Raw genomic sequence first — 11752 nt, forward strand, 5'->3', positions numbered from 1 at the left:
ACGGACGGCTCGTATCTTCTGCATTGCGTGTGCGTTTGTGTCGTCAGTTGCTAGGTGGTCGTAATCTGTGTTCAGGTGGCGGCTGGTATCTTCTGCATTGTGTGTGTGTTTGGGTCGTCATTTGTTTGTTAGGTGGAACGTTTTTCGTTAATCATCGGTACTTAACTGGATACTGTGGTTTTAGATAAGCGAGGAATGTCTCTACCCCCACATGTGATTTCATGAACAAAGTTAACCAGTTTATTACAAAGTGATCCCCACTATCAGTGGCCTCTCATTTCTAATGCTCCAAGTGTCTCTCAGAGTTCTTGCCACTGAAAGTAAATAAAAAAAGAAATGTGAAAAAAAAAAGGGGGGGGGGATAGGTTACATACGTTCCACCCATGAAAGCACTTTTGGGTCTTACTGATATAGGACATAGAACAATAATTAAAAAAACTTAATGATACTACAAACGAATGGAATACTGAGAATCTTCCAACAGGCTCCCTAGAGAGAAAAACGTTTCAGACCTCTTTTAGTCAGAGTTTCAATTACCTGTGGCGTGATTAGCAGAAAACAGCACAGGCAATTAGCTTCCAGGGAGTTTTAACAGTCATATCCTTACCCCTTCGCTGCGTATGTTTAACTTTACACGAGGATCTGAAAACGATGGCACTAATGAGCAGTCAGCGAAGACTGAGACTCCTCGATTTTATGAGAGAGTACGAAACGTGATCCGGGCTTGTTAGCTGCCCGGCAGATGACAACGTGACTTTGTCAAGGTTGAGGAACCAAACGCAGGGGGGGTGTATATATACTTCGTGATCTTTGCTGCTGGATCCCTCGCCCTCCGCATCAGCCGCGTCAAGGGCTGCTGCCGCCCTCTCTCAGGGACCGGCGCGCGCTGAGAGAGCGGCCCCTCCGCCCGGGCCCGCCGCCGGCCCTTCCCCGCCCCTGCGGACACAGCCGCCCGAGGGGCCGCGGCGCGGGAGGGCGGCGGCGCCGGCCGCGGGACACCGACTCCTGCGAGCCTGCTCCCTCCCGCGGCGGCCGCGGGCACGGGCCCTCCCTCTTCCGTCACGGGGGCAGGAGCACGGTCCACCGTGTGACGCGAGGGCTCCTCGCTCCGGGATGACGTGCGACCAGACGCTGAAATCCGGCGCTGGACGGCCAAAACGGTTCACGAACCGTTCACCGCTCGCCGCCGCCCTCACGGGAGCCGTGCTTCGGTAGCCCCTCCCCCGCTGGGCGGAGCTCTGCCCTCTTTCCGCCCCGCCGCCGCTCTATAGGCGTCACTTCCGGCCGCTGCCGCTGCCGCCAGGATGATCCCGCCGGTGCAGGTCTCGCCGCTCATCAAGGTGAGAGCGGCGGGCGGCTCCCCCGGTACGCTCCGGGGCGGGGGGGCGGCAGCCGGTGGCCTCGACGGGGCGGGCGGGGAGTGGCGGTGGCGGCGGTGGCGGCGGTGGCGGCGGCCGGGCCGGGCCGGGCCTGGCGGTGCGTGTTTGCTGAGTGAAGAGCGCGTCCTTGTCTCTGCCTCCCGCAGTTCACCCGGTACTCGGCCCTGCTGGTGGGGATGATCTACGGCAAGAAGCGATACGGTGAGTGCGGCGCCCCGGGCGGCCTCTCCCCCTCCCCCGTGCGGCCCGCAAGGGCACCTTGAGGCGGGCGGTGCGGGCCGCGCAGCCGCGGGCCCGGCCGCCATTGCCCCACTCCCCGCCGCAGCGGGAGCTGCCCAGGCCTTGCCGAGGTGGCCCTCAGAGAGGGGCTTGTCGTACGAATCGGTGACTTCAAACCAGCAAATGTGTCTGCGAAACGGTTTTCCTTTTTGAGTGAGCTAGTAGGTGCCGGGTTCTAGGAACTGTGTTTTAAAGCAAATGTGTCCCATGACAGACTACCTAAAGCCTATTGCTGAAGAAGAGAGAAGAGTCGAGGCTGAAGAGAAAAAGAAACGTGAAGAACTTGAGCGGATTGCAAAAGAGCTTGCAGAAGGTAGTCCCTCGGTGTAATTTACGCATCCTATGCCAAAGTGTGCCCACTGGCTTGCAGGTGGACTGATGTTTTACTGCAGTGTTTTTAGGAGAAATTTAGGCTTACAGCCAGTGGGCTGAAGACCCTTGTGGGTCTGTGGCACGGTGGTTAGGGTTATGTGAAAGGTAATAGTGCTGCTGTTTGACAAGCTCTTCAAAATGTAAGCATCAGTAGAGGAAGGGTTAACAACACTTTTGCAGCTGAACAGGACTTGTTAAATGGTTATCTGAATTTCCACTGAGAAAACAAACTGCTAAAAGCTGCTGGTTATTCTGTGAGGAATAACCGGAACTGTATATTAACTGTGTCCAGATGTCCCTTATTCAGCTGGACGCAGAAAATCCCTTTTCTCCATGCAATATCAAAATCTTACAAATGTGCCTGACCTAAACCAGAAGTTGTAGGCAACTGCTTGTAATTGCACTCAAACTTTTAAGTGGTATTACTAGCGTAGTATTAGAGGTCAACATCATTTGTTGTATCCCTCACATGGAGGGAATATGCTGAAGGTGATCAACTGGGATTAGTACTGTTTTTTTCTCATTCCCTTCCACTCTATAGTATTCCTGCTGCAGCATGCTTTGCCTTGTCCTTAGGATTATTTTTTGGGTCCCCTGTGCATTTCTAACAGAGGATTCCTCCCCTCTAGCTTAAACTCACCTAGGTTTTTTAGGTGGACTTACAGTTAAGCAGAACTTGAAGAAAATTAATAACGCAAGCTGTTCATGGTGCTGCTACACACTTAGTAACTATTGTCCTGGGAAGTAGTGACATTTGCATTGTTCTAAACAAGACTTAAGATTGAACAAACCTGTGAAATTAAATGAACTAGACATATAAAATCAAACGTGCAAGTTGGTGAATTGTATCGCCTTCTAGAGATGGAGCTGTTTTGCACAGCTGTTTTACAGTCTTAAATATATAGTATCCATTGGTCATGCACTAAATAAATGGGTCTTTTGGATGTTTTGAAGTTTAGCTGAAACTTTTTGTATTTTTGGAGATAAGAGGCTGTACTACCATGTTGCTACTTCACTTAATAATGGAATTCTGTGCTTGTTTCTTTAGAATGTTTAGTATATTTAAAAGAGGCACACAGATGACTGTTCTGCTTTCCCAACAGTGCTTTTGGTGTGATTTTTCCAGTTAGAAAAGCAATTGTTAAAACTTCATTTAGTGCAATGCAGTTGTTGAAGATTGTTCTTTAAAGATGGATAACTGGATCTATCTGTAATGATAGCTTTTTCTGGCCTCATTCAAATTGTCAGTTCAGAAAACTGTCATTTACTAATGAGTAAGCCAGAAAAGTGCCTTTACCCCAAAGCAATGAAATACACTTCTGTTGAATAAGCAGGAATCATAAAAACAGAAATGGCATACTTAAAAGGCAGCCTTTGATCCCACTAATGCTTTGCATGTTTTAGTACTGCATGGGAGTGACTAGTAGTCCTAACTACATATGTTTTTATTTCCCTTCTAGCAAGTGAAGAGTCCATACTGAAATGAAGAAAAGATTGGATCTTAATTTCACATGTGGGAATACGTGGCTAGGCTCTGAACTGTTAAGTGGTTGGTGGACTCTGCATGGTATTCTATCAATAAAGTACTTAAAACATTTCAGTTGGTATTTTTTGAGTGAATTGTACAGAACAGCAGCAGCAGTACTTAGAGAATGTGACAGGAAGCATTTGTCACAAGCTGGCCGTTGCTGCAGCTGAAACACCTTGTGGTATTCCTCCAGCAACAGCCAGTCACTATGCTTATTACTCATAGGTAATATTTGTGATCAGAAAATACATAAGTATGGGCATGTGGGGGAGGCTGGTGTGGCACTGGCTGCCTGAACCTCTTTATTAAATGGCTTGACCAGAGAGTTGGTGTTATCTTTTTTCAGCTGTGTTACCACAGTGGATTATTGCACAATTCTTGTATTTGACAGTGTAGTCAAAATTGATTGTGACTTGTCAAGCCATGCTGAGATCTGAGGAATTGGTGCTGACTCACTAGGCAGATATTTCTAAACACATACCTTTTCAGATTTAACAAATAGTCAACTGTTGTTCCCCAAAACCAAGAACAAGTTACAATCAAATTGTAGTTTGCATCTTTTATAATAAGTGACTGGCTATGCAGGTGACTGATATTTAAAAAATTAGTGGCCCTTAATGTGTAATTGAGTCTGCCTTTAGCATGTAAGCTGTTAAGGCACCTCCTCAGCTGTACAGACCTCAGGTGGCCTAGAAGAAGGTAAAAAGCTGATCCCTGTAGATTGTGGTGTTGAGTGACTTGGTTTGTGTTGTTGGTTTTCTCACTGTAAGAAATACTGGTAACTCCAAGATTCAGGGGGTCTGGTTTCTTACTTGGACAATGGCTAGCTTCCTTTTTCTGATATTGCAGATTAGACAGCTGAAGCAGTGATTTCAGATCCAAATCTTTCTAAGTGATGGCAATCTTTCAGGAAATGTTGTCTTACATTTTATTAAACTAACTGCTCTTAATAAGTAAACAGTCTCTTCTAGATTATGCTTTGGAAGAAGAAAATTCTTGACTACCAGTGCACATTCTTGACTAATAAAAGAAAGCAGTCTTAGGGTGTTTAAGGAAATGAAATTAACAAATTTGGATTTAAATTGAAAGTGTAACATCATAATAATTGTAGGGAAAAGGGGTTAAGATGGGATAGTTTCAAGGAGAAAAGGGGAACAGGAAAATCAACTACATGTTGTCATGATTGGTTTTTTAGTTATTTCTTGGCATGAATGTATACCTCATGGTATTGAAATGATTAGGTGATGCTAATGTAAGTAAAGATCTAGACTGCCAGTTAGTTTAAAATTCTATTTCTGTAAAATAGAAATAATGCATCATGTCCTGACCTCTCAGTGTAGCAGGATGTGTTGCATAGTTAAACAATATTCTTCCAAAAGCCTCTTACTTTCAGGAGCTGGAAATTAGATCTGAATTGCCAGAAACTTTTTTTTTTTCCAGCACTGGTGCTCAGGCCATGTCTGTGGTGCTAGTCTGTAAGCTGTTATATGGATGGTATGTGAAATAAGTGCTACTGAAAAATGACTGAAACTGAACACTTGGGATTCAGCTGCCACTCAGTGCTTGAGCAAAGTGTGATTATAACAGGATACTTATTTACTTCAAGCTGAAATACCTTTACTGCTGTTCTGTTAAGGGCTGGTCATAGGGTCGGTACTGCTTTTATCTTTGGATTGCTGGAGCTGAAGCCAGTTGCTAGAACAGCTGTGGCCTGCTGCTCTGCCAAGGGCTAAAAGTGCTCACCTTCCCCTGCTCCTACTGTGCCACCTTGTTAAAGTGTGGAGTGTGCCAGAGAGGTGGGAGGGAGTTCCATCTGTCCAATCCTTTTACTTCCACTGTGGTATTTGTTTATGATTTGGTCCCCCCTGAGGGCAGCATGACTGCTACCAGCAGAGCTGAGCCTGTCCTTGGTGAGTAAGTGCAGTGCATTTCACAGAGCAGGATCCCAGCCCCTGCAGCAGGGTAGGAGGTCTCTCTTTGTAGAGGACACAATGCAGTGGCCAAACACAGGGCTTTCTGCAGCACTAGCTGTCTGGAGTTTTGCTGTCTTGCCTAGCTCTAGGACCACAAATGACTCCATCTGAACTCTCCTGTTGCCTTTTGCATTGTCCCTTCATCACCCTCCTTCCCTCGAAGTTGTCTTGCATTTGGGGCCCATGTCTCTTGTAACCTAGCTGATAAATGCTGCGCTGGTTCTAAATGTGAAGGGGACGGGTACTTCCTTTGAAGCCAAGGATGTCTGTCAGATCTGTAGGGATTAGGGTACAAGAATCCCCCACATAGGATGATGCAGAAGTGCGACCCTTTCCATATAGTCCTCAAAACCTGGCTGCAGGGCCAGGCAAGAAATCTGTCCTTGTAAAACCTCTTACTTTGGGATGAACTCCCGTGTGGGTGGGAAAGGTGCCGGAAGCCTCATTACAGCCATCCCACAGTGTCATGGTTTCAGCTGGGATAGAGTTAATTTTCTTTCTAGTAGCTGGTATAAGTGTTACAGTTTGGATTTACTAGGAGAATAATGTTGATAACACACTGATGGTTTTAGTTGTTGCTAAGTAGTGTTATACTAAGTCAAGCATTTTTCAGCTTCTCACACCACCCAACCAGCGAGTAGGCAGGGGGTGCACAAGAAGTTGGGAGGGGACACAGCCAGAACAGCTGACCCCAACTGGCCAAAGGCATATTCCATACCATATGGTGTCATATCCAATATATAAACTGGGGGGAGCTGGCTGGGGGGGGCAGGTCGCTGCTCAGGAACTAACCAGGCATCAGTTGGTGAGTGGTGAGCAATTGCATTGTGCATCACTTGTTTTGTATATTCCAATTCTTTTATTATTGTAATTTTATTATTATTGTCATTATTATTTTCTTCCTTTCTGTCTTGTTGAACTATCTCAACCCACGAGTTTTACTTTTTTCCCTGATTCTCTCCCCCATCCCACTGGCTGGGGGGGAGTGAGCGAGTGGCTGCTTGGTGCTTAGTTCCTGGCTGGGGTTAAACCACGACATGCAGTGACCAGATTATTCTTCTGCCACCCCATTCTGGCCAGGCAATAGATGATTATCAGGTTCGAGCCAAAAAAAGCCAATGCTAAACAGCTACAGTAAGTTTAACACTATTTGCAGCAAGACTAAGGTACCTGTGAACACTAATACATATTACAGCATCAGCTAGGAAACTTAATGTGCAAAAGGACTGAAATGGATGAGTAGGTTTTTTTTTTTTTTAAGAGAAGGCCAAGAGGTGAACTAATTGTTGTCTTCAACTGAGGGAGATTCTGGGGAAAACAGCCTTATACTCAGAGGTGCATGGCAAAAGGACTGGATGCGGCAGACATGGGTTGCAGCAAGTACAGAGAAAACTCTTGACAACCTGGGTGGTCAGACTTTTAACAAGAGTCCAGAGATAATTTTTTTCTTTGATTCTGTGACAGGCTTGGTTACTCTGTTTCATACACACATCCTATGAATAGGATTCATACAGGTGTTTGGAGCCAAGGATTCATTTTTTTCACTGATAAAACACATGGAAGAGAGAGGCAAGCCCATGGAAAGTAAAGGTAATCTGTCTGACTCTGTGCACAAGCAGTTTTGGAAGCAGTCATCCAAAGGTGCAAAAGGAAAGAATTTGGCTTTGCACCTGTGGCAGACTTAAGAGCACTTAATGTGGTTGGGTAGCATTGCTGAATGGTGGTTTCCTGGGCTGTGCATGATCAGGCTGCTTGCAGTTGAGGGAATTCAGTCCCAGTCTTTAGCCCCTGCAATCCAGAGAAAGCTGATGGAATTGCCTCTAGAGGAAAGGGGGAACGTGAGAACGGACTGCAGATATATCTAAAGACTGTTGCAGAAAGGATGGGCATAAATTCTTTCCCAAACTGCTAGAGATAACAAGAAAAAATGGGGAGGATGTGTTAAATAAGCCTTTGATAAGTATCTGCTGTCACTGAGAAATAAGTGAGGCCAATTCTTGGCCACATGACTGCATACCAAGCCAAATAATTTGTCTGCAAACTTGATGAAAATTGTGTTTGGCAATGGATTTTGAGATAATGGAGAAAGAGCTGTGTTATTTGAGCCTTAGGCTACTGCAACCCCCAGCAGCAAGTAACAGCAACAACAACTTGTTGAAAGGTGCAGAGGAGAAAGCTGGAAAGAGAGAGCATCTGACCCCAGTTGGCATTACACAAGTGTAGGGTGCCAAGGGGAAGAAAGCAGGGAGAAGAGAAAGCAGATAGCTCTGTTGAAAGGCAACTTTTTCTTGGAAAGAGGTGGAAACTGAAGCAGGAAGTCAACCTGAGACCTGTTGTCTGAGAACAGAAAGATGAGGAAGGAAGCAATAAGAAAATGCCTTTTCTCTCAAAGGGTATGAGAGAGAAGATCCCCCATGTTTGCTCTGTAGCCTGGAAAACACTGCAGCCACCTTTTCTTCTGCTGGAACTAGGTTTGTCTGACTGTAAAAGGAACTATGCCTTAAGCCTTATTGTTTCTAAGACTGTTTGTCTCAGACATATAACTAATGATTAGAAATTGTTTTAGATATGATTAATAGAATGCAGGTGCTTATAAAACAATATGCATAAGCTGCTTATTTGTCCTATGTGTCTCCCCCTCCATGGCTGGCTTGAAACCCAATTAAGCTGAATCAACAGAAGAAGGATCCTACATCTTAGACCTAAGACATGGGAGTAAGTGATTAACTTTAGAACAAGATAAATTAATAGAATAGCCTGAGTGATTTTCAGAAATTCAAAGGTGATCATTGATGTGTAAGAAGATAAGTGATTGTGGTGACCGAAGACCTTCTGCCTACGACCACTAACTTCAATTCTCGTGTCCCGGTTCTTCTGGTGAGATAAGATGGTGAATGATAACAACATGGGAACAGAGATCGACTGGAAATTACAAAGACTTTAGACTGGGACAATGGGTGGTAAAAAGGTATATAAGATTGGGAAATTTTTGGAAGGTTGCCGTTCACCGCGGTGGTGGCCCAACTCTGAGTTGTTAATAAAGCAAACCTAGAGAAACCCATGACTGAAAATCCTTTAATGCTGACTCCTCAGTGCTCTGCTGCAGCTTGAGAGGGAGTTTCTCTCTACTGAATGTTTTTCCTAATCTTCCCCATACCCCACCTTAAGGTTTTGTGGAAGGAGTAGAGGAAGAGGTTACAGAGAAAAAAGATTTTTCCCTTGCAAACATTTGTGATAGATGATGCAAGCCACATTCAGCCCAGACAACAATAAAACTTACTTGGGTCCACTACTCTCTGGGCTCTCACAGAGGTTTTCTTACACAGCATCTGGAGCTGCCAGAAGGACAAAGCCTCTCTGCAGAGTGACAAGAATGCAGCCCATCTGCCTGGAGGGTGGAGCTGGGATCCATACCCGCACCTGTGGTGTTCAATGCCATCTCTTCCTTTGAAGAGCTGAGTGGAGGCTGGGTTGTTCCTGTTCTGCCTCCCTGGAAGGGGAGCAGCACATCCCAGCCTTAGCTGGAGTCAGACCATGGCCAGCTGGGAAAAGACAGTGACCATTTCTCCCAGGTCCATGAGAGGTGCCTGAACACAGGACCATGGTCTCTGTTTTCCCTGGCAGTTTTTCCCTCTCTGCAGGAACTGCTACCCTCACAGCTCTGCCAGCAGCAGAGAGCTCGTATGTGCTCCCACATCTCTGGTAGTGCCAAGTCAGGCACCTCCACTCACAACCCACCGCCAGCAGCAGCAGCAGCCTAGGCTCCAGCAGAGGGAACAGCTGAAGGGCACCCACATGCTCTTTTTCAGTAGCAGACCAAAGAGGTCCTGTCTTGAGTCAGCTTGTCCTACCCCTTCCATCTGGGACAGCAGATGATGGCCAAGCTGCAGCATTAAAAATCCTTTGGCAGCTCCCCCCTCAGGCAAGCCCCTTCTCAGGCAAGCCCCTTCTCCTGCATGGAGGGAAAATTTGCTCTCTCCCCTTGAGCTCCTCTCTGAGAAACCTCCCCTGCCAGTCTCACAGGGATATTCATTTCCCTACCCACCCCTCGCCTTCAAAACCAAGAGCCGAGGTCTGTTTGCATTACCTCCTTCAGTGAGGCACTTACAAAACAGGCCCTGGCTCATCTCACACTGGACTTGAGAGCCGCACCAAGTCAGAGGTAAAAACACTTCCCTGGGGTATAGGCAAATATGTCAGAAGCAGAGCTAAATTACTCTACAGCACTCAACAGGGAGTTGATTGGTCAGGAGACCGCTCCTGAAATCGTGTTGCAATGACATCACTTTTCTCTCAGGCCTGGGAAAATGATGGAAAAATCTGTTTCTTGGCCCTTTCCTTCTCCATGTGCAGTAAGTCAGCTGCCAAGAGGGAGCACTGTGAGTAGAAACTGTGCCAGGTTTCACCTGCATCTAGCTGGCTAATATGGGAAGCAAATTGCAAGTGGTGTGGTTGTGATGGTGCAACAAGATGTAGAAACATCTGTTAGTAAGGGATTGCTGACCAGAAAGGACAGTGGTCCCAATCTTTTGGCAAAGTGACTATGTGGTTAGATGTTACCATTTTGCAAAAAACACAAAAAAATTAATTTCATCACCTGGCCTGCGTAGTACGAGAAAGAAAGTGTTCCCCTCAGACACTCAGCGTGTCAGGCAGTGGGAGTGAGAGCCACAGTGTGGGGCAGAAGGGAAGGGCAGGCTGCCCAGAGTTCAGGGCTGTACATGCTGTGGCTGGATGTGACCTGTGTGTCAGACGAGAAGACAGCGGGAGCAGCAGAGGAAGCATCTCATCACAGCATCTCCTCAGGTGTGGGGAGGGAAGGGTTTCCTCCCACCAGCTGCCCCTCTCTGGGGCATTGCATTGTGCTATTAATGCTTTCCCTGGATGAGCCAGCCTGGGAGGAGAGGGGTTGGGGCCTGCCCCCAGGTACCATGGATGAATGACAAGTGCTACTCTGTGCTTAACTGTCTACAGTCAGTCTATCTGACTACAGCTGTATGTTGTGTCGCCGGTCCTCTCACCCCACCCTGCACCTCCTCTCGGCTCCACCAGTGCAGATATGCTGCTTGCTTGCAGACCTGCAAGGATCACTTCTGCCTCCTGTCACAGGTCTTTCCCCTCAAAGGAGAAGTTACCGACCGACTGTCCAGCAGGGATGCAACTTCTGTACAGAAGACAGGCAAGAACTCTGCAGCCCCTAAGATTAAGCCGCAAGGAAAAAGTTTTACCTACAGACTGTATCCTAACAGAAACAGGTATAGTGCAAGGGGAAAATAGAAGGAAAATGAAGTTCTTGGCTTGCTGTTTCTCTTATTGCCCTCTGGTTGCTGCATGTGTCTTCCCACAGTGACATGGGAGGCAGTAAGCTGCAGAGCAGCTAGGACACGTGACCACTGATACACAGGAATGGTCCAATAAAGTGGCCATGGGCAACAGAGCTGTGTGCTCTGCCTGGGGCACCTGAAGTGCCATGAGCAGATGGGACAGCGGCAGGAGGGAGACGCAGGAGCTGGAGGGGGAGACAGGGGAGGTGCTTGCCCTGTCCCCACAAGTGGGGCACAGCTTCCTGCGGCACACACGGGACTGCAGTGGGACTCCTGGGCTGCCCCAGCACCACTGTTGCAGAATGGAGCCTTGGGGATCGTCCGGCTCCTATGGAATTGGGCCACCCTTGAGAAACAGCCTCCTCCACTGGCACCCCACCCTGTGTACCCACGGACATCCCGCTGCGTGCGTGCATGGTCCCCCTTGGAAATGCACGGCAGAACACCCACTCTGATGCTGTTTGGGGCGAGCTGCACTCCCAGCTGCATGCAGGCAGGTGGGGCACAGCCACCCACAGCCCCTGTGGGCTCACCAGCACTGCTGGGTGAGCTGGGCAGGCACCCCGTGCTCCTTGTGTGAGAAGCACTGCTGGAGCACCCTGCGGTGGTCTGAGCACCTTGCATTGGGCACAGCGGGTGGGAAGATTAGCCTTCTGGCTTTATTTCTCAGAAAATGTTTGAGGACATTAAGGATCTTTTCTCAGCATTTAAGTGTACAGTGGCTTGTGGTGATCTTTAAAAGCCCACTGCTCACCATGCTGCAATACAATAACCTTGTGGCATTTTTCCTACTCTAAAAAATGACTTGTTTGATTTCGTATGCTGTATGATGAAAGCCTCCTACGTGGTTCTTAATGAAACTGAGACATACAGCATGAAGTCATTACTACTGGCATA

The 11752-nt window shown here is 47.3% G+C and overlaps 1 protein-coding gene across 1 annotated transcript; it reads left to right on the forward strand.

Moving 5' to 3' along the window:
- The first annotated feature begins 1197 nt into the window (after nucleotides 1-1197).
- ATP5ME (ATP synthase membrane subunit e) lies at nucleotides 1198-3627 on the forward strand. The gene is made up of 4 exons (XM_052778458.1): nucleotides 1198-1340; nucleotides 1526-1580; nucleotides 1873-1971; nucleotides 3491-3627. Exons 1-4 carry the CDS (start codon nucleotides 1305-1307, stop codon nucleotides 3514-3516), a joined length of 216 nt encoding a protein of 71 aa, XP_052634418.1. The 5' UTR covers nucleotides 1198-1304; the 3' UTR covers nucleotides 3517-3627.
- The last annotated feature ends 8125 nt before the right edge of the window (nucleotides 3628-11752 follow it).

Source organism: Harpia harpyja, chromosome Z (genome assembly GCF_026419915.1).
Source record: "Harpia harpyja isolate bHarHar1 chromosome Z, bHarHar1 primary haplotype, whole genome shotgun sequence".
NCBI classification, from domain to species: domain Eukaryota; kingdom Metazoa; phylum Chordata; class Aves; order Accipitriformes; family Accipitridae; genus Harpia; species Harpia harpyja.